Source organism: Pholcus phalangioides, unplaced genomic scaffold (assembly GCF_987345545.1).
Source record: "Pholcus phalangioides strain wild (caught in Gottingen) unplaced genomic scaffold, Ppha-v1.0 ptg000024l_1, whole genome shotgun sequence".
NCBI classification, from domain to species: Eukaryota; Metazoa; Arthropoda; class Arachnida; order Araneae; family Pholcidae; genus Pholcus; species Pholcus phalangioides.
Window position 1 is genome coordinate 17,909,990 of NW_028301616.1, and position 27,101 is coordinate 17,937,090.

Here is a 27,101-nt window from a genome sequence, read left to right on the forward strand (position 1 = left end):
TAAGGGGAGTATGTCATAAGCGAACACGACTGCAATGCGATACAACGGCCGGTTCTGCCGCACTCTTTGTTTAGACCAGTGTTTCCCAAAGTGGGCAACATCGCCCCACTGGTGGGTGATAGAAGCTACAGGTATAACAGGATCCTATGGGTGTTCTTGAATTTGGAATTAGATTTAGAGAAAGAAAAATCCAAATCAAATTCCACTGAAATTATTGGCGACGCACAAAATTCACATGTACGCAATCTTCATTTTAAATGAATTTTATTTTCAATAACAAACTTCATTTTTCCAACAGGTATCACTAAATTTATAAAAGCATGAGTTGAGTAACCAGGATCAACATGGAAAAACTCTTCGTGATTTAAAATATCTCGTTCTTCACATCAATCGAGAGAAAGTCAGCAGGGATAATGAATATTCAACACTCTCGATAGGGTGTTGAGGAGGGAACAGAATCCACACACACATCTAATACCTATAACATACTATACACGAGATTTAATTCCTTAATTACTAGGACTCGGATTTTTATGCAAGCATTTATGACTTGAAAAACAAAATATTGAGGGAAATTTATAAGGTCATATTTCTTTTTCTTTAGCTATCATTTTTAATATTATTCAGTTAAAAAATCTATTCAATTTGCCTGATCAAACGGTTTCCAACTAAAACTGTCTCACAAAATTCAAATGAAAACTATGCCTACTTATTGATAATCTTCTAATACGATATCTAGAAGTGTTATGGGATGCCTTTTCATATTTTATTTTAGCATCTTCAAATGTCTCCTTATTTGGAGGAACCATTTTTGTAAAGGGTCTTTCAAAAATTTGTAAAAATTACCAAATGGAGCAATTATTTCAAGGAGTCTTGTCAACAAAGCTGGTTTTGTGCAGTTTCGCTAATTCTTTTTACTTTTCATCCTTAGCTAAACTGCAATGTTGAATCGCTTTCGTTCTGGAACTTTGATAAAATTTTTGAAAATGGTTCTATAGATGCTGAAAATTCCTTGATTTCTATCTCTGTCTGAATATTCAACTTTAGGCAAGGTCAGAACTGGAGGAGGGAATGCAAATTTTATGGATAAAAGCTTAAAAAAACAATAATGTTTACTTCAAACATGAGGCAAAAACACTTAAAAAGATATGTTTTTTTTTTTTTTACAGTAACGGGGGTGGGGACAAAACCAAGTCAGAAAAGGGAAGGCAGGCTTTCCGGCAGGAGTTTATAGTAGAATCCATACTCTTTTGGGCTGTTATGCCATGTTGGAGGAGCAGACGTTTCGTCCACTACTATGGTGGATATCATCAGTGCAGGTTACGACAAGCAAGGAGACGAAACGGCCCCCTTAGAAAATTTCGATAGGAAGGAAGAAGGGTTGCATTTGAAGAAAAACGTGACGCCCCCGGCAATACGAAAGATCAGGATGGTTAAGAAACCAACTCTTTCGAATTCCGATCACCTCCATTCAAATTTGAAGACCGCGATCCCCACTAACCCAATCAGAAGCAGCACGTCGTTTGCTCCACATTACCACGAAGAGGTTGATTTTCCCGTGTCTTCAATCAAAGCGTCAGTAGATAACGATCTTTGAGGATTTCTACAGATCCGGGCCTACTGCGAACATTACTGCGCTCCCAAGGGTTGCCGCTCCTAATATATAATGAGCCCACTAGAGATTATTTCCACGCTTCTTTTCCCAAACACGTCGTTTCGTCTCCTTGCTTGTAGCTTGCCACTACCTACAATGGTGATGAATGGATTCTCCTAAAACCAAGTTTGGCATTCCTGACGAAAGTCATAGTTACGGTCCTACTTTAAGTATGATGTAAACGCATTGAACGGGGTTTCGTATATGACCAAGTGAATAAGATCTTTCGCACGTGCTTGGCATGTCATCCATGGTTTCACCTCCCATGAACAAAGAAAAAGCTCCCCCCACCCCCTCAAAAAATGAGAAAAAGACAGATTCGTTGTTCTTAGAAGAACATGGCTGTAGATGAACATTTTCGAACAAAATTGACCGTTTGCTTGAAAATTCCTAAATTTACCTATTGCTTTAAAATATGGCCTGTCATAAAAATCTGAGCCCTATGCATATTACAAATACACAACAGCGATATAAAATGTAAATAAACAACTATTATGCCAGACAACATCAATACAACATGAAACTAGAGGTCTCGTGCATAAAATGCTTGGATTGAAATTTTAATTTAAAAAATTCAAAGGGTATTTTTATCAGCAACCATTAATCGTTTGCAATGGAAAATTCATACACACGCATGAAAGCCATCAGCTGTCCACAGCCACGGCCGACTCAGTTCTAGGCCAACGAAGCTAGAGATCATGTGACTTTATCCATCCGATCCTCGGGCACAGCCGACTCGACGTGTTTGGTCGCGTGCCACAGTCTAAAAGCGCTGGGGATAAATGTAAGGAATAGCTTCACTCTGTCGGACGGATAAAGTCACGTGATCTCTAGCTCCGTTGGTCTTGTGTTGAGTCGGCCGTGGCTCAGCAAGTACTGTCATTTATGCACTGGGTGAAGATACAATAAGTTGTGGAGCATTCTTTTTTCGGTTTTAGCCAATAGTCTGATCGATATCAAAATTTGTACGCATGGTGTTCACCGAGATAATGAAAGTTAAAGAATCGAGTCATTTCATGCCAATATGTTGTGGGTTTGCATCCACATTTACCCTGGGACATCTGAATAAATTATCGCTCGTCGTGTTCAGATATGCTCTGTGACTACTGTCATGAGTCATACCAAAACTTACACCTCTGCTTCAACAAAGAACACATTGCCCCGATTCCAACTCTTTCAAGCAGGGCCCAGTATTCAGCAACACGCACCAAAATTTTCAATTTCACTCCTCCAAATTCCGTTGAGGGGTGAAAATACTCCTCCATTAAACCTCCTAAGTTTTAGGTAATTTGTTTTACATAGTTATTTAACACTGTTACAAAAATATACCCCGTTGTAATTTTTAAGAGGAGTGAAATATTACTCTTCGAAATTATTTTTTCGGATAACACTGGGCAGGACCAGAGGCACATTTATGGATTTGCAGCCTGTGGGCTACACAAATTTAGCCGCCCTTCTCCCATTCTAGACTAACTTTCTTGACTACTCTTTCCCTGAATTCGTCACTCTTACTCTACCTGTGCTATAACCTACTTGGCCTCCCCGACTCCTGCAAGTACACTGTCTCTCTAAAATCACTCTTTTAGTCATTCACATGTTTACACACTGTTTTAGTCAATCAATCACATGCTCTTAGGTCACTCACTGTCTGGGCAGAGGCGTATTTGTTGAGGATTATACAAATTTCGCTGCCCTTTTCCCATTCTATTAATCTTCTTGGCCACTCATTCCTCAAAATTTTTAACCCCTCTGAACTTGCCGCTCTGGGCTATAGCCCGCTATAAGCGCCCCCCCCCCTTCCTTTAAATACGCCACTGGGCAGGACAGTGCTTCACTCTCAAACTGAAAATATGTTGCGCTATGATAGCGTAGTTATTTGCCCGTTCTCTACATTCTGCGGATCTGAAAATCCCATGTTTTATTTTATCGCGATGACGATGCCTCCCAAGGATATTGTGTGTTGCGAAAAAAATGTATGCATGGCTCTAACGTATTTATGTTGTCTGTGTTGGGCCTGTTTCAATTGTGCTGCCTTCTATCTCCCATATTTTGAAATGAAAACGAAAAAGTCGTTTCCATGTTGAAGGGCTGCCTGCGGAGAGACTTTTCCAGATGAGAGACCGGAGACTCGCATTCGCGCCTTGGAAATGGGAAACCGCAGAAAAGTAACTTCGGCTGACCACCACCGTGCCTCCCACGGGATTCGAACATAGATCCTCACAATGTCACACGACCGCACAGTGGAAAACGAACAGAAAGACCACCATGCTGCGTGCTGGAAGCATTACAGTTGATCACTCACAGTCAGGGCCATCTTAAGAGCATCATGGGCCCCCGGGCCAAGTGATTTTTCTGAGGTCCTACCAGGCAAATTCTTGAAAATTCCAACCAGATCTCATTTGCCCGTTTGTGAGTCCCCTTTTCTTTTTTCTTGAGGCTCCCGGGCCGTTCCCGGGTGGGTCCATGCCTTAGGGCGGCACTGCTCACAGTCAGTGGTTGCGTATATAACTGAACGCATTCGCATATCGTCGGTGTGCGTACAAAATTTTGTTCGTAAAAAAAATGCACTTTTTTCAGGAGACAAAGCAGCAGCAGCAATAGCTGACTGGCTTCAATGCATAGGGCAATTTTTAATTTTGCTATAGCAGGCATTCTATTGGTCAGAAACATGTGAGATTTTTACAGAACATGAAAACACATGTGAAGAAGCTTTTAGTTTTGTTTCTCTACTCATTCTCGAGTTCCATTCGCATTTGTTCATTTTTGTGGCCGCTAGGGGCTCATATATCGACTAAGTTATTTTATGACCACCCTGTACCTGATACAATGCGGAATTAGTGTGCTTTTTGTGCACGAAGCTGTAAAAGCGTCTTCTATCGATTGATTTTTCAAATTCTGTGTTGCAAAAATTTTGTGCGCATCCTTTGAATAGTATGGATACGTATAAATTTTTGTATAGATCTGATTATTGTTTAAACGAAATGAATCGGTCATTTTATATTGCTCACTTCGTACAGCTCCAAATAAACAACACAGCAAAGAAAAAAGGGGGACGGCAAGAACATATGCATGTATTTGGATGGAGAGAAACTGCAATAGTATAAACATGATACGGCGTAATATTTCAGGGGATTGTACAGCCGCAATTCGGGTCCGTATCCCAGACCCTTCACGAAATTCTGGATCTGAAAAATGCACCCTTCACAGAACACAAATTAACGAAACCATAAATAGGATGTCAATCACTGGCCATTACTTTCGTCTTGTTATGAGTATTAATTTACCTTGTATTGCTGATTTACGGAGGTTGAAATGCGCAAAGCATCTTAAAAAGCCGTTCTCCGGCATAATTATTTTTACTACATAAATCTGCATTAGAAATGGCATTGTAGAAATCACTAAACTGTGTGATTTTGAGGAGACGAGATATCTCGTTAATGCTGAAACACACGACATCTGGTTTTTCGAGATATATCTATTAATGCTGGAGAGGCAAGAAACACTTGCAGATGGCTACCTTAACCGTTTCGCTTACAAGGTACTGGTGAGAAATTCAGATGATCTCTATTATTTGACGAATGGTCGAAAGAAGTTGAATGGGGGAGAGCGAAACCAATGAAAAGAAAACAGTCTAATACATAAGAGTGCAGATAAGAGATATCGATAATATACTATATAGAGTGTAGTTATACGAAGAGTATATTCCTCTTTTCACCTCACCCAACCACTTCTCCTTTGTTCTTATACGTATATTGTAGAAGGATAAATCATACGTGGGGGGAAAAGCCACTGATAATTTTAGAGAAATAAAAGGAAGGGGAAAAATAAAAACTTCCTAGGGTTATAACAAAGCCGCGGAAAGGTGCTGAGAAGAGAGGAAAGAAAACAGAGAGAGCTTGTTTGACTTTATTCCACTGGCATTTGGGCGCAATATTACTTCCTTGATCCTAAACCGGTTGAAAAATGTGCATACAAGATCATGCTGTAATTTTTTTCCGTAAAACCACACAAATAACATTCCAACGGCTCTATTCATGAATTAAACACATCATGTGGTGGCAACATTATGTACATATATGGTAAACAATAACATTCAACAATTTCAAAACCCCACGGTATCGAATTCATAAAAATTTAAATGTCATGCAGAACTTTCATGGTTCAGGTACTAAAATCTTCTCTCAGTTTTTCCAAGGTGGTAACGCAACTCGAACAAATGCTCGAACATGATGGAAAGATACATCATTCAATTTAATTATATGTTTTCCACCATTTCGGGAGACTGAGGTTCGGGACAGTTTTACAAACACCTCAGGTGGGAAGACTAAACGTCGGATTCACAGGTACGATTCTGAGAATTCGAAATCGGAATGCGATCCCCTGGAACTTCTGGCCATGGACGTTCCAGTAATGAATCCAGAATCAGAAATCGGATCAATTATTATATTTTCTGGCGGAGCCAACATGACTCCATCTGTGTAATGGCCAGGGACAGCGATCCTCACCCTGTCTGTGCTGCCTCCAGAGTGAGCTGATGCAATAGTACCGCCTGCCTGAAGAGCCTGGGCGTTGCGTAGAGCGCTTTTCTCTTGCAGAGTCTGCGTCAGCTGTCGGATCTGTTCTTCACGCTGTTAATTAGAACACGTGCATGCTTCAAGTATTGTTTCACTTTTTAATGAAATTATCACTTAACATGATCTATTGCTTCACGATAACTTCCATAAATCTAGCATACGTGGTGTGGGCATTGGGTGGTGATAGGATACACAACTAAACACGTATAAATCGCCACACGATGCATGCTTGGAACTCAAGTAAGGAAGCGCTAGAGATTGGTATTAGCTGGGTCATGAAATGATTTGATTACTACAACAGTTGCTCAAAAAAAAGTGGCAACAGCTAATGATGTAGGGTTCTCACCATCGATATAGTGATCGCTGTACATTGGTGAAAACATCAGGCATGTCTCACATGTTCCCAGCAGTTTCGGAAACGAGGTCTACTTCCGAATCAACGGGTCTGTCATCGTCTTTATATGATCGCAGAGGGAGAAATCGATACCTAAGAAATTGGGTGCACACAAAGGTGCTGGATCTGGCGCACGTTATTAAGTTTATTTCATTAATATTTTTCAATACTCATAAAATTGGGTTCTCCTTCCCCTCCTCCCGAGGATATAATTTAGCTCTTGTATTGCCCATAAAAGTGAATCCCAAGTGAGAAATGTGGTTCTCTTTCTCACTTCTATGGGCAGTATATAATAGAAGGATTAGTTCTGAGAAAGATACATTATATGTATGTCATAGGTGGGGTTAGACTTGGAAGTCCGGGGGGGGGGACACGATGATGATGATGCCAATTTATATATACATTAGATGAGTCAACTCCACTATTGACGCTGGGGGGGGGGGCAATACCCCCACGCTCCCCCGTATCTCCGCCCATGATGTATGTGTGTAGGGGATGCCGTGGAGAAGGGGAAAAAGCTGAGCAGAACCGTCACCATATCGTTATCTCATTAGCTCGTTATCAGTTGATCGCTATCTGGTTGAGATATCACGATGGTGGTGAGGGGAACAGACTTGGGCGAGGAGAACCACACAAAACTTTGTTTCATATGGTTGCAATAAACCTTCCCCCATGAGGAAGAAAGAGATAGAAGAAACAGTCGGATATTGGACTGAATTTATTCCACTGGCGTTTGGACGCAATATTACGTCCCTGATCGCAAAGGGGTTAATGGAAACGAAAGCCTTGTTGAAGCTGAGTTATACTGAAAAAACGTCAAAATTTTCGGACTTTTTTTGGTTTTTGCTCACTATCGCTGTTCCTATGCATTGGAGAGCAAAAGTGTGAACTGTAATATTGTAGAAGACGAAATTTTCTACAACTTTTATTCCTATGATTTTTTCAACGGGCTGTAGTTATCGAACCACGGAGCGGTGAAAATGTTATAATTTTAGCAAAATCCGGAAAAAAGTTGCTATAACCTCTGGTTTTACAAGAACTTCTTCAAAAAAATTAATTACATCTATATATTGTACTATGTTTTCTATCATTATTCGGTACAAACGAACGATGTTAAATTGCTGTGAGACATCAAAATTGTGCAGGTATGCTTACTGAACAGTAAAAAAGCCTATAGTGTAAAAAAACATAATAGAGACCTGGAATTTCGTCCGATCGGAGGAATGTTAGATGAGATGAGGGCTTATTTGTGAGTGTCAATACCTGACTGGGAGGCAGGGGGAACCCTCCCCCCCCCCACGGTTCCATCAGCCATTTTACCCACAATGGCAGGTGCCTTTTAACAAATATTTGTGGCGTCTCTCTGTGCATATTAGCACGTGCTGTGTCCCGCGTTTTTCTACCCTACAACTTGCTTTTTCGGTTCTTTCATGTCGTTTCTCTTCTGAAATGTCGGTTCCACCTGATGTATGTGTTTTATGTCTCAATACTTTCGAGGAAGGCGAAGTGATTACTATGAAGAAAAATGTATAGCTACTCTGAGAACGGTAAGTGTAAAACGGGATCTTCACGAAAATTATCATATCCTAAAAGGTGTGCAACATGTGTCATTTCATAGTAAGTGTAGGAAGATGTATACTGACGAAAAAATGATTTCAGCTTCCATCCGCCGTAGGGGTGACACTATTCTGGAATCCAACTACAGTGTAATGTTTGAGGATTTTACCGTTGTAGGCCTGTTGCTCTCTGCGGCGAGACTTTTTAATGGGGAAGATCGAAGTTGGGAACCACAGAAAACCAACTTCAGCCGACCACCACTGAGATTGGTCTGCAACCCATTGTAAAACCATCCCTCAGATCGTCAAATGAATAATTACAATTTTTGAAAAACATTTGTTTTTTGTGTGGGGATGAAATAACACTAAAGAATTTCTTAAGCTTCAGCAAAAACTGCCGCTTCACGCCGAAATCATGTTCACACTGTTGAAAAACTGGATGTGAAGGAAACTGTGCTAAAGAATGAAGCGATGAATGGGCCCAGAAAATAATCAAGCGTCTTGAAAGTGCAACTGATTTAGTAGCAGCAGATGGAAGCCCCACATGTGCGACAAAAAATAGTACCGGGTTCCAACAAAAATCTCAGAGAAGAAAGGATATCGACCAGCGACGAATGCTGACCAGGACATGGTGAAGATTTTATCGTATCTTGCAAACAAAAGTGAGGAATATCAGTTATCTCTCGATAACTCATGGGACTGGTCGAAGGGGAGCATGTTCCTGAAGCAAGAACTGTGACGGTTCGTCTTAAAGAGAAGTATGGTGAGAACATTGTCATAGCAGAGGTGCCCAGCAAAACATCAGTTGTGTGCTTGAAAAGTGTTGGCCATAAAATCCTTCATGATGCATGGTACCGGAACAGCCAGAATGATGTCCAGGAAGAGCGACCGAGAGTTGTAAAGGCTGCAGCTGAAATTATCTTGGAAGATATCTGCTCACAAAAATGTACAATAACTTTGAACATCCTCCATCTGATGACTTCTCCAGTGACGTTAATTCTGTCGTTCTGGAGTCGTTGCGTCTGTTTATGGAAACGGTTATTTCGAAACACAAGCGCGGTTCATTGGATCAGTGATAGTGATAGGAATCGGGAGACACCCAGGCTCTGTCACATTCGGTGATATAAGCACTGGAACAATGTGCTTATATATTATACAACCTCTGATAATAAAGATCGTTGAATGAAGTCAGAACGGCCGATCTGGAAACACTGGCGAAGCAAAACGCTTCCCATGCGTAGCGGCAGGTGTTGACCATCTGCCGCCACCGTTGTTCAGTTGAGCGTCGTTTGTGTTCCGTGAAAGACTTGTTTTACAAAGTGCTTGTTTAGTGCGTTGGTTCTTAACTGAGAGCAGGAAAATGAACGAACAAAAGATCACTGAGGATGAGTCCTGGTGACTCAGGTATGACCCTGAAACGAAACGGCAAAGCATGGAATGGCGTTCTCCTGCATCACCTCGTCGGAAAAAGGTCAGAGCAGAAAAATCACGCATCAAAACGATGCTAATCACCTTTTTTGATAATCAAAGCATTATCCACAAGGAATTTTCTACCTGAGGGAAGGACGATGAATGCTGCAAAGTACATCGAAATTTTGACCCATTTCATGAAACGTCTACGCAGGGTACGACCTCAGTACACACAACAAGGTTCATGGTTTCTTGTTCACGACAATGTTCGCCCTCACACAGCCAATATCGTCAAACAGTTCCTGACAAAAAATGGGGTGGTACAAATTGAACATCCACCATACTCGCCAGATCTCAATCCTCCAGACATCTTCCTATTACCAGGACTCAAACTCGCTTTGAAAGGAAAGAGATTTGACGATATTCCTGACATCGAACGAAACGTGACGAGGCTTTTGAACTCCATCCCTTCTACGAAGTTTCCAGGACATGTATAGGAGATCTCAGAGGTGCATAGTAAATAACTATTTAGAAGGACAGTAAGGTAACTTTCGTTAACATTTCATCTACGTTAATGTTACAGGACTATTCACCGAACTTTATTGTCAGAGGTTGTATTCCTCAGGACTCCGGTGCCTCCGGGGAACGTCACCATTTATTGAGCTTGAGAAAGATATATTACATACATGGGCAGGTGCCATGACGCATCTCGCCTATGATCGAAAAATGGTGATTCATGTAAATAAATCACAATTCACAAATTACATTGGATCAGTGGAAGAAAAAATGCGTAGCGTTGGCACATGCTGCCATTTCTGCAGCTAGGCCTCGATCTTTCATCTCGTATCAGCACGTAGCCGTACCGAAATTTTGGATCAACACTCCTCGTCAGTCTCTGCTCAGCATTAAGATTTGCTTCAAGTTACATTGAAGCAGCAGAACTTGAGACTTCTTCTATTTTGCGACCAGACTGTTCAGTGACCATTGAGAATAGTGCATTTTTTTCAGTTTGTTTTTGACAACGCTAATGTAAATGTGAATACTATTGATGGAGAGAACACATTTCACGAAATGGGTGGTATCATGTGTGTTATATTCCACACACCGCAGTTTTACCAGACAAAACTATTCTTCGGCTAGGAACCTATGTCTCTGCCGATGCAGTGAGCTCTACTGGATCCATTAAAATAAAACCTGTGCCACATACCGAGAAATGCAGGATTGTCAGCTATACCAGTTACTGACTTTCAGGGTGTTGTGCCCCTTGATGGTGACATTAGCACCAGACCTCATGTGGTTGTATGGGAAGGAAGTGGTCGAATATCCTTAATATAACAGCAACATACATGAAGATGAGGCTCTGGATGTTCTAGAGCAAATTGAGAGGCTTGGGGGCCACCAATCCTCCGCTCATTCACATTACAGTACAAATGACGACGAGGATCACTGATTAACAAGACCTTCAAAGCGAGCTAAGTTATAGAACTGCTATAAATCAAAGTTTTTGTGAAGCGAAATTGTAGTGAAAAATTTCATTTTTTTTAACAGGCGATTATTGCATCATTATGTAATAGCATTTAATATTTGATTGTATTTACTTACTTTTTAATTTTACTTTCAAATTTATTAATATTTTAATGTTTAATTAATGTGTAATAAATTAATAGTATTTAATCACCAATATTCAATAAAATTCTGCATTGATATTTCTACAATATGTGCGTATTTCGTAATTTCGCAAAAAATTATAGCATTTTCACCGCTCTGTAGTTCGATAACTATAGCCCGTAGAAAGAAATCATAAGTACAAAAGTTGTAGCAAATTTTGTTTTCTACAATATTATAGCTACACTTTTGCCTTCCAATGTATAGGAACAGAGATATTGAGCAAAAACCAAAAAAAAAGTCTCAAAATTTTGACTTTTTTTTAGTATAACTCAGCTTGCACAAGGCTTCGTTTCCGCAAACTTGGTTTTTTACTAGTGGCTTTGGTCCCTATAACATATCCAAAAAATAGATATACCCGACCTTTTTCATGGAACCATGTATAATTTTATTGGGCTATAAGTCCATTGGCCGCAAATTACAGGTGAACCGTTGATCCTAAAGGCATAGGTTCTGATAGAAAAATTATCCAGTTAACATGTATATTGCACATATGTCATTCATATTTACAAGGGGTTGTATAGTTATTAAAATGAAACGAACTTTTTCATTTGGTCACCCTGTTCTGAAAAACCCAACAATCTCCAGAAGAGGAAAGCTGTTGTCGCCCTGTTTCTCCTGACACCAAAAAAAATACCCATGTATCTAATAGTACATTTCAAAAATCGCTGAAAATGAGAGCAAGAACGGCATGAACTAACGGAAAAGCTCATTACGCTGTTCATTCCCACCTTTTTTTTCCGACGATTTGTTGAACTCAAATACCTCTCACCGAACATAGCACAGAAATATGGATTTTTTTGGGCTAAAGAGGCAACATTTACTCTCTTTAATTGGGGTTTTTAGGACAGGGTGACCAAATAAAAAAGTTTTTTTTTTCTATTTCAATCACTATACAATAATAGATTGTGATATATACTTCAGTAATCTGTCGCTGGAGGTCTTCATTCTCCTGAACAAGACGCTGATGTCTGTCTTCGTCATGCTGACTACTAATAGTATCAGTCAAGTGTCTAGCGTCCATCCTCTCACGGGGCCTACGGATCAATTCTCCAATCTGTGATGACAGTAAAAGGGCATTAAAAAATTGCTGGAATCCTTCAGTAACAAAAAGTTAGCATTTTTTTAAAACTCACGGAATTGGTAAAATAATGTGAACGTTTAAAAATGCAGTACAATAATATAACTGCTTGAACAAATTCTAAGGAACAGTGTTATTTTTCGTTATATCTAATGGTCGGCATACTTGGCATCTGTTGTGTTTGCTGCGCACTAAATTGTTGAGGACAGCTTGAGGGATTTTGTCCCAATGGTCCTTCAAGGCGATTTTTACTTCCTGTAAGGTTCGAGGGGAGAGTTACGTATTTGAGCAATATGTCTGTCGAGTGCTGGAGGCTGTGGAATGATCACCACACCGCAATAGGATAGATATGTCAGTCTAGAGGCGAAAAGAAACAGCTATGCCACTTCTGGCCAGATAGTTGTAAACCTTGCTAACATTACTGGCACTTGCGTTTATGCGAGAACCATTTTCGGGCGATTGAATAATGTTGGCTTATATGCACGGAATCCTGTAAAATGCATTCCGCTACGAGCACAAAATCGCCGAGAAAGATTACGTTGGTGTAATGAGTCATTGGGATCGGCAACAGTGGCCCAAAGTCAGCGTTCTCTGACGAATCCGCATCAACAGAGGTACTGGACCCCAGCAGGGCAATTGGATCCGTAGCACATTCGCAGATCATTTAAGTGACCCGTGATACAGTTCCAGAACGCTTAAGCGATCCTTGGCACAGTTAGAGATCCCTTGAGCGACATGTGGCACAGATTTAGAACACTTAAGTGGCTTGCAGTGCAGTGCAGTGCTACATCAAGTTACTCGCGGCACATTCCTAGAATTACTTAAGTGATTCACAGCGTAATTACGGCACTAAAGTGGCTCCATAGAGGACGTATTGACAGGGAGAATGTTGGTTCAGGTGCCCACAAACCAGCGAAAGGTTTTTCTCGTTTTTGGCGCACCCAGTAAGATGCCATTAAGAATATATATTTCATAATTTTTATAAAGGGTGGTTGATGACGTAAGCATCATTCAATACCCCCCCCCCCCCCATTCGTCATCAAAAGTCAGCATGGATTGGATTGGATTTTGAGTTTAATGGCGTAAGGACCAATTTGGTCACAATGCGCCAAAACAAATGATTAATTAAAGATGAGACTTATTCTTGTCACGTCCAAAAAGTAAAACTACGCATGATGAAAAACAATGTCACGGATTGTAAATCATAATTTGTTGCAAAAACCAATGGCTTTAATGAATTTAAAAATGCGCTATGGTCATTTAAAATGTCAAGAAGTGAAAGAGATGACTTTGACCAAAAACGGTCGTAAACGTAAAATGATGACGATGATGTGGGCAAGTAAAAGCACGAGCAATGGACTTTGACAATGTGGGCACTCTGGTTGACTCTCTCGTAATAATAAATATGATTGCGTGAGGCGGCTGTGTCCTATGCATAATAGGGGCAAGACGAACTTCCACCCTTTCAGTTGGTCCTGCAGCTCGAACGCCAATGGCCAAGTGTGGGCTTAATGGGACGTGGTTTGTTATTTATCTGGTTATTCCAATGATCCTGCCAGCTTAATATCTGCCAGTGACCACTTCTCAGTCCTCCGAGAAGTGATGCATCGCCGCTGGCAGGATCATTGGAATAAGGGGTCATTCAAGTATTACGTCAGCATCGAGGGGGGGGGGGTAGGTTCGTATTTGCTGACTTTTGATGACAAGAGGGGGGGTTGAATGTTGCTTACGTCATCAACCACCCTTTTTGAAGATATGAGATATCCTAAGCTGCTGACGAAATTTTGCTGACAGGGGGGGGGGGTCAAAAGGGCTAAAAATCTGCTTACGTAATACTTGAATGGCCCCTAACCAGATAAATAACAAACTACATGCCGTAAAAGTCAGCAAACCCGGAACAGCCCCCCTCCCTCCCCCCCACATCGATGCTGACTTAATGCTTGAATGATCCCATTAGCTCTTTCACGTGACGCCGAGACGGTCGCGACATATAGTTCGGGAACTACTACGTTAAGGTATGATTGAAAGAGATTTTTTTTACTTTTGGGAAGAAGATGAGAGCCATCGAGAGAAAACAGCAAAATATGATGGAAAGAGCAATAAATCCAAAGGTTGCGTCAGTCTGACTATTGATCACCAAGGTGACGGGTGCTGTTATCAGACATAGAACCTATGAGAGATCACATGGAAAATAACGGTTAGATTAAAATAAAACAAATTATAGCATGCCTCGATGTGATTAAGAAAATATATACAGGGTGCACAGCCAACAGCTGGCACCGCAGTTTACTGGCAAAGTGTTGATCCTAGAGCAAGGGTATTCTTAACCTTTCTCAGTCGCGACCCATGTGATGATCGTTTGTTTTTCGAAGTGAGTGAAACCAGTAACGAATAAGTACATTTATAACAGGCCGTAAGCGGATTTCAATGACTCATCAAGTAAGCCCTTGCGAATCAAGTTTGGGTGATGACTTGTAGCAAGGGCGTAGCGGGGGGGGGGGATTTGGGGGTCTGGTCCCCCCCCCCCAGTAAATGGCAGAAAAAAGGGAAAAAGATGACCAAATCTACTGTTCTATCACTTTGGCCCCCCCCCCCCCCCACGAACGAAATTTCTGGCTACGCCCCTGACTTATAGCTAAACAATCCCTGGCTGTAAGTAGATTTTTACGACCCATCTCGGAAGCCCCAGCGAATCAAGTTTGGGTTGTGACCAAGGGCCGTCTTAAGAGCACCATGGACCCCCGGGCCAAGTGGTTTTTCTGAGGCCCTACCAGGTAAATTATAGCAAATTTCAACCAAATCTCACTTGTGAGTCCCCTCTTCTCTTGAGGTGCCCGGGTAGGCCCCATGCGTTAAGACGGCACTGGTTGTGACTTATAGCTAAAGAATCCCTCGCTGTAAGTAGATTTTTACTACCCATCTCGAAAGCTCCAGCGAATCAAGTTTGGGTGGTGAATTATAACTAAAGAATCCCTGGCTGCAAGTGGATTTTTACGACCCATTTTGGAATGAAATTTTCGTCGTGACCCATAGTTCAAGAATAAACGGCTGTAAGAGAATTTTACGACCCATCTCGGATGCTACTGTGAATCAATTTCGGGTCGTGACCTATAGCTCAAGAATCCCTGGCTATAAGAGGGGTTGTACGACCTTTTTGGAGGCCATTTCAAATCTATTTTGTGTCGTGACCCATAGCTTAAGAATATTTGGGTGTAGGTGGGTTTATACGTCCCATCTCGAGGGCCACTGCAAATCAATTTTCGGTCGGGACCCATAGCTCAAAAATCTCTGTCTTTAAGAGGGTTTGTACGACCCATGCGTCGACAGAGCTTATACTACACATTCAAAGCAATACCTTCTAGAGCAGACCTTCTACTCTAGAAGGTATTGTTCAAGGCCGGTTCTGGAAATTTTTCAAGTGTAAGCGAAAAACATTTTGGTGATAAAAAAAATCCTCACTCCTCTATAGTTGGCGACCTAAAAAATCATCCCCTCTTCAATTGGTGCCGTAAAAAAAAATGGGCCCTCTTCAGTAGGCGCCTTCTGCGGCTGCAGAATTCGCAAGATTGAAGATCCGGCCCTGCACACATTCCACGAAGGAAAATGTGTGCTTGGGTGTGCTCACCTCTTTTAAGTTTGTCCCATAAATTTTGATTCAGCCCGTGTACATACAGTCGGGCCCGCTTAATCGGATATCAGTGATTCCAGCATGCAATATCCAATTAAGCAGGGGTATCCGATTACGAGGGGAACAATTCAATTGTCATTGTGCAACGCTAGTATAGATTGTATAAATTAATCTAGTAACATATTTTTCATTAATAATAAATGTTTCATTCAATAAAACCATTATGTGTATTTCACTGTGAAAGACCGAAATTGGAGAATGTCAAGGGTCCCCTTTATCGGCCCGTGGAGCGAAGCGGGCGGGGGGGGGGAAGCCACTTACGGGCAGCAGGCCCGCGTCAAATCGGCCTGCAGGTGTATTTACTAATAAAGTAGTCGGAAATACCAAGCGCGCAGCGAGGGGCCCTGCCATCATTTACACAAAATATTTTTGTTCAACATTCACCATTTGTACATAGTGAATGTCGACATCCGCCAGTGTAAGTGAGAAACAAATATAATTAGCAAATATTTCGGACATACAGCAAGCGACTATGTGAATGTTGACATGCACCGGAGAATGTCGGCATTCGCCAGATTTCGGTGCCTTAAGCGGAGAACTTTGACTTTTGTTCTTATGGGAGAACCTTTGGTGGGGGTCTTTATCCATTTAATCGGAGTATTCGCGTCATCCGATTAAGCGGGATCGATTGTACTTGTACGAGGTTGTACTTGAGCAAAAAGTATCCGACCATAATTTTTCGTGCGTTAATCTTTCGTTAATTTATTAACTGAAGTCAATAATGGGACATCTGACGCAAACTCGGAGATGTTCGTGTTACGAACAAAAAAAATGTGGTAATATTTAACTGATACCATCACGACCCATGAATGGCAATTATCAAATTTCAGCTTTCGTGTTCACGCGGGAAGGAAGGTAGAAGAGAGAGAGAGAGAGAAAAAGCGGAGCGAATTATGGCGCGGGAAAAAATAAACAGCCGCACTGCGCCTGCGCAGTTACGGCAAGAGGCGCGAGACCCCCATTAGAATCGGAAATTTTTGTCATCTGCTAATGTAATCGGAAATCACTAGCTAGCTGAGAAGATCGGTGTTAATGGATGAAGTTCTCGAAATTTCTGTGCAACGGGATCAGTCTTGCGAACACAGACGTCTGTGCGACACGTTTATCGCTCCAAGTCGCTGTCAGTAGACGGCAGGCCTCTCACTCATCGGCGGTCTGCCAGCGACTGGCAGCTTCTGCAGGATGGGGGGAAAAAAAAATTAAAGCACGAGAGTAGGATCGCCTACATACGTACATCAAACGACGCTTCTCTAGCTTCATTGGTTCAAAAGCACGAAAAATTATGATCGGATACTTTAAGAACAAACCTCGTGAACATACTAAATTATGACGCCTAGTTTCAATCCCTGCCACCACAGAGTAATCATAGCTGCTGCTCCTTTGGAACATTCATTTCCCCTGTTGTAGAAGGAATGTGGCGGCAGTGCCGTCTTAAGGCAGCCCGGGTAGGCCCCAAGAGAAAAGGGGCCCCACAAAAATGAGATCTGGTTGAGATTTTCCAGAATTTGCCTGGTAGGGCCTCAGAAAAATCATTTGTCCCGGGGCCCATGATGCTCTTAAGACGGCCTTGTGTGGCGGTTGTGAAGACAAACACCTCCTTCACAATTCATAGATAATTAACATTTATTATACAATTAAACTTACAGAACCTACAAGAACGAGCGGACCGCGTGACTGTCTGAGCGTCAAACGCTAGTCCAGTCCAGTTCCTCCATCGCGCAGGCGCGCTCTTTTCCCTATTACGCGTGGTGGATGCTGTCGCCACACCCCCCCCCATCCCAAAATATATTTGCCATGGCAACTCTTCACGTACAATTAAAATTTACTTTTAATTTGCTCTACTCACCACGACATTGTAGATACTCATACCGACAAGTCTTGAATCATTCAATTGCTTTATCTTCACACTGCGTGTCTCGTACGCCAGAAAGATACCAAAGATCAGTAGAAGTCCTTTATAGCCATAAACAAGTCCTGGAGAGAAATCGAAATTTCGAAACATCACATCACTAGAACCTATATATTTCGAACAAAAGTTACGCTCCGTTCACTTATAAAGTCCGAAACTTATAAAGCACAAAAACGTCACTGACGTGACGCGATTTCACGTCAGTTCAGAGACGTTGTGAATTCTGATTCGTGGAAATTCTGTGACATGGAAATTATGTGACGTGCAATTTCTCACGTCATAGAATTTCTACGAATCAGAATTCACAACGTCTCTGAATTGGATTGAAATCACGTCACGTCAGTGTAGTGTGCTTCGGTCTTTACCATACAGTAAATCAATAACTGATTGCACAGTGAAACCTTTGCTGCAGTGATATTTAATATATTGATAAATCCCTACAGAGGAGTGCACAGCCTTTCCAGTCCGTGGGCCAAATATGTCGTATTTCTACCGCTTACAGGCCAGGGGGTCTATTACGCTCATGTCGTTATGCCCACGTTTCAAACGTGTTTGGGGTTTGCGGTGCATTGTGGGATAGATTTACGTCACCATCGCTAAAGGTTGATTTTTCTCACATCGTTACTAGCGATTTTCGTTATCGACATCGCTACGTAAAACGTTAACTAACGAGAACCGGAGACCACTCGTTATGTTCGCGTTACGGAAATAAACATGGCCGCTCGCGCGTACATTTTTCGATGGTGAGAGCAACGGAGACAAATTAGTTAGAATTGGAAATTATTCATTCATTATTAATTTATCAAGTTGTTCATTATAATGAATAATAATTCTCTGAATTACATTACTTAATTTAGTAACATGATTTAGAGACAGCATTATCGTTTAAAATGTTATCTGTGCACATAGTGATTGGAAAAAATTATTCATAGTGGTAAATCGTTATAAATTATTATACTCGGTACAAAGATGAATCACTCTACACAACGTTATTATTTTTTTTAATCTTGTATGGAAATGTCATTATTCTAATCTTAAACTCATCTCAATATAAGAATATTATTTAACTGGTAAATCTCTCTATCGCGATGTTTTCAAGACATTTTGAAATTTGCTCAATATTTTTTTTACATCTCGTTCAAAATCGACGTCAATATATATTTAAACGTCTCCAGATTATCCCCTTCTTAATTCGTTTAATAACATTGATATTTTGTAATATCAATTAAGTATTGCTACTTTCTGTGCAGTACACAGAAGTGTAATGCAGTAAAAACCATTACACACACACACTATACTCTGCGCACACTATAAAAAAATCAAAGTAAATTTTATTAATCAACAAATAAATTTTTTCTAATCCTTGAGTGCATTTTCTGATCGGAGTATAAAAAAGATGTCAACAACAGTGTAAATTTGGTGGTACTTCATTTTCATGTGTGAAACAAGGAAACCAATTTTCTAATTGATGATGTAAATAAAAGGTTACTTGTTCTTGATTTTGACTTAATATCAAGACGGTAGATAAATGTGTTAAAAACATGGTAATATATGATGATGATATTTTTGATAGTCGCTTTGGAAATCCATAACATCATTGAACTTCAATAGAAAATCATTTTTTAAACGTAATAATTTAGAAAATTTCCCCGCGCCAGTATCATGTGCGTGCATAGCCTACCTTTTTCTCAAATATTTGATGAAAATAAAAAAAATCCGGATGAATTAAAAAAAATGCAGCTTAGAAAATTAGGGACAACCAACACACACTAACGCGCACAAATAAATAAAATAATAATAACGCACGTGCTGCAGCACTCGTTGATAGTGATGATGATTATCAGCAGCGGAGAAAATTATCCGATTGGTCCATCCCTTTCGGAGCTAACGCAACTCTCGGACCAGGGAGTTTTTCGTAAAATAGATAACGACATACCGCGGGTTGCTGAGAAAAATCAAGTTTTTGACGATGGTCGCTGAGATTTGCGTTATGAGGCTCGTTGAGAATTTGCGTTAAGGGCGTGACGTCACTAACGACCTCGTTGTATAACGACGTGAGCGTAATAGACCCCCAGAAACTTGTGCATATACGTTAACCATATGACCCGTATTTTACGGGACATCGTCGTTATTTTAAAGCTAGTTTTCGTCATACTATCTTCTTTTTTTTACCCCTTTTCGATCCGGTGGAATAAATTAAATCCAGTTTTCTATTTTCTTTCCTTTCCCTTCTCGATCGCGACGATTTATTGTAATCCTGTGAACTGAAGTTGTTTTTCCCCTCCCCATTTTTTCTATACTCCTGTTAGTGTTTTTCCCCCCATCCTCATATAAGGTATCTTTCATCTGTAATAGACAGGGATCATACTGGTGCGATACTGCAAGGGTTGTAGCATGCAACTCGACGCGGATTGGTAAAAAAAAAAGCTTGAAAATCAAGTTTTTAACCAATCCGTGTCGAGTTGCATGCTGCATAGCTTGCAGTATCACGCCAGTGTGCACGCTGCCATGCATGTGAGAGCGAAATAGAACACGTAGGGTAAGGTGTGAAAAGATAAATCTACTGTATACTCTCTTAATCTACTTATCTATTATAAAGTTTTTCTTTTCCTATTTATTTATTTTTCTTCCCTTTCTTCTTCCTTTTTCTAACGTGGGGTTAGGTTAGAACAAGGTTACCAGATTTATCGCCGATTCGTCGAATAGAGATGATCCGAATTTGTTGCCAAAAGCTGTGACGTGAAGGGGTTAAATGTCCCGTTTTCTCCCCTTATTTTCAACAAGGCTAAATTGAATTTTCGGCATTAAGGCTATTATCATGACATTATAAATTATCTTATGGTGATTATATCGATCGCAGTTAAATTACAGCTACACAAATGTATTCATCTCACATTATTTGTCAAAAATATGCGTAATTTTTGGCGTAACATTTCCACCCATTGCGACTTGTAGTGGCCATCTACTCCCACTGTTGGCGATTTTTCCAGAAAATTTCACCGATAGATGCCGACTTTACTTGCCTCTGACAACTTTTCAAATTTTTCAAATTTATTCTCTTTCCGCAATTATTTTTTGGCTGTATTTAGCAACTTTCCTGTCATTTGACAATTTTGGTTGGTTGTAATTATCGAAGTTAATCGCCTTTGACAGTTTTTGTCGGCTGTGACTTTACTTGCCTTCAGCGAAGATAAATTGTCAAATTGCTTTTTTTGTCGGTGATTGGTAACTTCACTTGCCTTTCGTGAGTTATTTTGGCTGTAATTGGCAACTTCCTTTGCCAGATTTTGTTGGCCGTAATTAGCAACTTCACTTGATTTGACAGAGTTTTTCTTTTTTGCGATAATTGGCGGCATCCCCTGCATGAGTCCCGTTTTCCCGTATTTTTTTTATCAATGAAATATAGTCTGCTTAGACGTTTGTCGTGTTGTGTGTATCGATGCTTTACTACCTACAGGAACATCTTTTTCGCGCCGGAGGTTGTGCACCCCTGGTTTAATTAATGAATTTGGTATAACTAGTTTTCGTGGGCCCCACTCGTGGCCTGCAGGCGATGTGCGTCTCTGCACCTGCCCATGTTCCCCATATCTTTGTATTGATATATCATTTCATGCACAACAAGTGGGGAAGTGTGGGGGGGGGGGGTCCTGCTGCTGGTTGGCTTGTGGCTGTGTGGCCTGGTGTGGGTGGTTTTCTGGTCTTGGATGTCGTTGGATTTTTCCACCGTGGCCCACGTCTCCTGAGACGGACCACCTTATATTCCCTAAGGGGGGACAGAGCGGGGTTCACGGTTGGTCTGGTGGTCTAATTAATGTGTATCACGAATCGCGCAGTACTTTTTCCTAATTCACGCGGTACAAGTTCCAGATTCGCTTATGGAAGTCTGGGGAAAAGTGAATGTGGTCAGTTGAGAGAAACTGACCATGAACGGAAGAAAGGTACTTTTTTTTTTTTGCTTTCATTGCAGTAAAAAAAAAACTGCAAAAGAAGCGTCTCTGTAATCATAGCGGCTGTTACGGTCCGATTAAGACATTCTAAACTGAGTCAACATCAGCTTTAGTAGTCTACTAACGCTGCCGCTGTGGTGGTCGAGTGGCCATAGTGACGGACTCGCTTCGCGAGGTACCGGGCTCAAACATCACCTCCTAGAGATAGAAGGCCTCTGCACTGTTTGCCATAAACGTCATTCAGACTACCTAGCAAGTTTGCCATATTTTGAAACACAGCATCCTATTTCGTTTCTTCTTATTTTGGCGTAGAATCTTCCTGATTGGCTCACAAATACCGCGTAGTGATTGGATGTGGGGCATAAAAATCGCCAATTCTGAACCCGATCATTTCTTTTCCTCACAACGATGACCTGAATATTCTGAGGGAAAATGGACTGTTTACTGACGTCACAAGCTGAGTGCGGAGGCCTTCTATCTCTAGGAGGTTCTGGTTCAAACCCCACCGTCGCCACAGTAGTGGTCGGATAACGTTAGTTATTGTTCCCATCATCGAGGTGTGACTGCAGGCGCCTGTTAAAAAGTCTCGCTACAGAGAGCGACAAGGCTACAACTGTACTAATATTCAAACATTCCTTAGGTAATAAATAATTGATCCTTCTGACCTCCTATGTAGTCTTATAGATAATTTAAAAAAATAATAATAAGTCTGGTTCAACCCTCCTTAGTGCTTCAAAATATGCAAATAGAAAAAAAATTCGATGAAATAAAATCGATAACATAAACCGAAGAGTCCTGATAACTTTTTGCAATTTTTTCCTTATGTTATGATATTGGTCCGCTCCATACTTGGTGAAAGCGATAACAATACCCGACCGATAACGTTATCCACGATTCTATTAAGCGGTGTCTTCTACTGTATAAACGATAATCCCTCCACACAACATTTTTTTTTTTCTCGTTCAGCAGAGTGCTGTTACATCGAGATTTCACTGCGTTATTAGCATGTGCAAATTCAAAAATATATTACCAAGCCAAACAGCATTGTTGTCTGATTCGCAATGTTCAAGTTGCGGTTCGATTTTGATATCCTGAGATAATTCCGACGGATCTTCCAGAGGAAAAACTTCCAGCCTACGTTGCAAAGGATCGACGATCATCCACGACAACAGCAAGATCACATCCAGCAGGAGAAGAACTCCGACCATCACGTATAATTTCCAGCTCGATACTTTCTAGAGATGATCATATTCCATTAATATCACGTAAAATATATACATATATATATGTGTGTATATAAAATTTATTTCCTATGTGTGCGCGTTCGTTCTCTATACAAATATGCAATTGAACGATCGGCTACTTTAAAAGTTCGGCAGATGCCCGAAATGGGCAAAGAAACTGCCGGGCAACAATGGTTCAAGGGCCTCAACAATCATTTTCGGAATGTTTACTTTGGTTACCGTGGTTCTCTAGCAATGCGTTTCAGGTATGAATATGCCTTTACAATGGTTTGTCACTTTTTTTAAAGCTGCCAGTATTATGTATAATGAGGGATATGCCTTAATAGTTTAATTAATGATCACGCCAATAGTGATCCCAAGATGAAAGAGATGTAGGCCCTTAAAGCCGGGTTTTCCTAGGAGTAGAATTTCGGCGCTGTGTGCAGCGTGAAAACGCTGATTGGTTAAAAACTTGAAATTCAGGTTTTTTTGACCAATCAGCATTTTTACGCTGCGCGGGGTGTTGAAACCTGCTCTTAGGAAAACCTGGATTAAATAAAAATTGGGTCTGGCGCTCTACATCACAGGTCACGGTCATTATGTATAATAGTTTATTTCTTTACTAGCTATACCACCCGGCGCTGCCCGGGTTTTCTTCAATTGCTGGGGGGGGGATTGAAAAACTGACAAACCACTATAAAGGCATAAACTATTATACATAATACTGGCAGCATTAAAGAAGTGAAAAACCATTGTAAAGGCATATACACATCTGAGACGCATTGCTAGGGAACCACGGTAACCAAAGTAAACATTCCGAAAATGATTGTTGAGGCCTAGAAACCATTGTTGCCCAAAGAACTTTTGCCCATTTCGTGCATTTGCGCAGCAACTCTGACAAACTTTTAAAGTAGCCTATCGAATGATTTCGCGATATAACATCGCCAAATCATTGGAGCTTCCGCCAGACTTGCCAAGTTTTTCGTTAATTAGGTGAAATTCACAAAGAAATGCCTAATATTCATTTTTACATAAGATAATGACTATTTACGGATGAGAATGACATAATAAGTGATAAATAAAGGACTATTTAAATAGATTTCGTAATAATATGTTCACCACGTATTTACAAATTTCTGGCCAGCAGAGTTACCGCATACGTTGTCCCCCCCCCGAGGACTGAAAAAGTTGTGCACCCCTGCTATAAAGGGTTAAATGACAAAATCTGTTTACCTTACTCTCAGACTGTATTTTCGTTGTCAGTCGATGAACTCTCCAGATTTTGGAGAACATCGTACCGTACGACAATGTGAAACCAATCGTCAGAAACCACGCACGAGCCTAAGTTGGGAGAAAAAAATCCAAAAATGAAAATTTGTCTTTTCCTTGACCTCTCTTTAGAAGCTTAACACCAAAGTCTCTAATTCTACAATGAAAAAAATTATATAAATAAACCTTAATTCAGAGGTCTTCAACCCATGGCCCGCGGGCCGAATGTGGCCATCCGAGTGTTTTCCTATCACTCGCCAACCATTTTTTTTAGAAAACAGGTACTTTACATAGAAAATCATTTAATTCCGAAAAAAAAAGAAATCGTTAAAAAGCTCTGAATCTGTGCTGCTTAATTTAAAACTGTGAAATACTTTCCAGATTCAATAGTAACGCTGTGCATTTGATACATTAAAAGACCCCGTCATAACGAACTCGGGGGAATCGGAGCCAAAACGGTTTGCGAGTCCTACGATTTCGTATAGACTACATAGTATTTCGGGAGGCCAAATTCGGCATCGAAAAGGTACACGTAATTGCAGAATTCACAAAAATGCAAAAAAAACCCATAAATAAATAAAAGACATAATTTTAGAATTATTGAAAATAATTTCAGAACTATTAAGAATAATTTCAGAATTATTGAGAATTTCAGAATTGTCAAGGGTAGGTAATTTCAAAATTGTCAAGAGTAATTTTAAAATTTTCAAGAGTAATTTTAAAATTTTCAAGAGTAATTTCAAAATTGTCAAGAGTAATTTCAAAATTGTCAAGAGTAATTTCAAAATTGTCAAGAGTAATTTCAAAATTGTCAAGAGTAATTTTAAAATTTTCAAGAGTAATTTCAGAATTGCCAAGAGTAATTCCCGAATTGCTAAGAGTAATTTCAGAATTACTGAGAATAGTTTCAGAATTGCTAAGAGTAATTTCAGAATTACTGAGAATAGTTTCAGAATTGCCAAGATTAATTCCAGAACCGTCAAGAGTAGGTAATTTCAAAGTTGTGAAAGAGAGAATTAATTCCAGTATTGTCAAGAGTAATTTCGGAATTGTCAAGAGTAATTTCAGTATTGTCAAGAGTAATTTCGGAATTGTCAAGAGTAATTTCAGTATTGTCAAGAGTAATTTCAGTATTGTCAAGAGTAATTTCAGTATTGTCAAGAGTAATTTCAGAATTATCGAGAATAATTTCTAAGGACGAATTGTCAAAAATAATTTCGGAATTCTCAAGAGTAATTTCAGAATTATTGAGAATAATTTCAGAATTTTCAAGAGTAATTTCAGAATTATTGAGAATAATTTCAGAATCATTGAGAATAATTTCAGAATTATTGAGAATAATTTCAGAATTGCCAAGATTAATTTTAGAAATGCCAAGATTAATTTCAGAATTGTTAAGAATAATTTCAGAATTGTCAAGAATAATTTCAGAATTGTAAAGGAAAATTTGAGAATAGTCAAGAATAATTTCAGAATTATTGAGTATGATTTCAGTATTGTCAAGATTTATTTCAGAACTGTCGAGATTAATTTCAGAACTGTCAAGTTTTATTTCAGATATGTCAAGAATAGTTTCAGAACTGCCAAGTTTTATTTCAGATATGTCAAGTTTTATTTCAGATATGTCAAGAATAGTTTCAGAATTGTCGAGAATAACTTCAGAATTTTCAAGAGTAATTTCAGAATTGTCGAGAATAACTTCAGAATTTTCAAGAGTAATTTCAGAATTATTGAGAATAATTAATTTAAGAATTGTCCAGAATAATTTCAGAATTGTCAAGAGCAATTTCAGAATTGCCAAGTGTAATTTCAGAATTCTTAAAAGTAATAATTCATGGAAAACATTAACAATTTTTGAAAGAAATAATTCCATGCTTAACGAAAATTTAAAATTAGTGAAAAAGTTTTTTTTTTCAGAATTATTGGCCTGAATTTCAGGTGCAATATTTAAGAAATAATTGATCAAAAAGAATTAATTATTTAATTGCTGAGTGGAAGTCATTTTTGCATAAATAATAATTCAAATTCAATGAAAGAGATGAAGTCAGAGTAAATGAAGGTGTGTTCAATAAATTTGAGAGAGCCCAAATAAATAGTCGAGAATACCACGGTATGACTGGGTGGCCCACGGACTTCGCGGGAAGTTTAATTTGGCCGGAAATGTGTCTGAAAGGTTGAAGAGACCCCTGCTCTAATTTTTAGTTCTAAAATTCTTTACCTGACACATGTGAGGATAGTCTTGTGCGCTTACAAACTGACCATCTAGCCCGAGGAGCCATACACAGATCAAGCAACAAATAATGCCAAATAATATTATGTTGTTGCACATTGGATGCGATAATTGGATGTATCTGTGAAAATAATCAAAAATAGGGATCAACATTAATACAAACACCTCAAACTACTTTTACTTCCAGAAAAATGACATTAATCAATGCATAAAATTGGGCTGACCATATGAAAATACGAAACATTGCCAATTATAATGCCAATCCAAAAATAATGCCAAAAGGTAAGCGAAGTCGTTAACGTTCGTTTGAGTTCGTATGCTCTCCCCCCAAAATATTTCTGTCGTTATAGTTGTTGTGTGATGCCATCTTTTGCCAATCTTTCGTGTTCTTACTTTCTTTCAAACCGAGCACAACTCCGGTCTATCGCTATGAACAATCTGCTCTCTGCGAAGAGATTTTCCAAATGCAGCTGCATATTTCGTAAGTGCAAGAAGGGAAGA

General features: G+C 39.9%; 1 protein-coding gene across 1 annotated transcript in view; it reads right to left on the reverse strand.

Annotated features, from left to right (window-relative positions):
• Window positions 1-247: 247 nt before the first annotated feature.
• GABA-B-R1 (gamma-aminobutyric acid type B receptor subunit 1) overlaps window positions 248-27,101 on the reverse strand; it is a 61,768-nt gene continuing 34,914 nt past the window's right edge. Inside the window, exons 11-17 of the mRNA XM_089250620.1 lie at window positions 26,589-26,721; window positions 24,335-24,442; window positions 22,909-23,113; window positions 17,869-17,996; window positions 14,376-14,504; window positions 12,173-12,310; window positions 248-6,282 (exon numbers count right to left, since the gene is read on the reverse strand). Of these exons, the coding sequence (XP_089106746.1) occupies window positions 5,992-6,282; window positions 12,173-12,310; window positions 14,376-14,504; window positions 17,869-17,996; window positions 22,909-23,113; window positions 24,335-24,442; window positions 26,589-26,721 (1,132 nt within the window). The 3' untranslated portion in view covers window positions 248-5,991. The remainder of the gene's footprint in view (window positions 6,283-12,172; window positions 12,311-14,375; window positions 14,505-17,868; window positions 17,997-22,908; window positions 23,114-24,334; window positions 24,443-26,588; window positions 26,722-27,101) is intronic.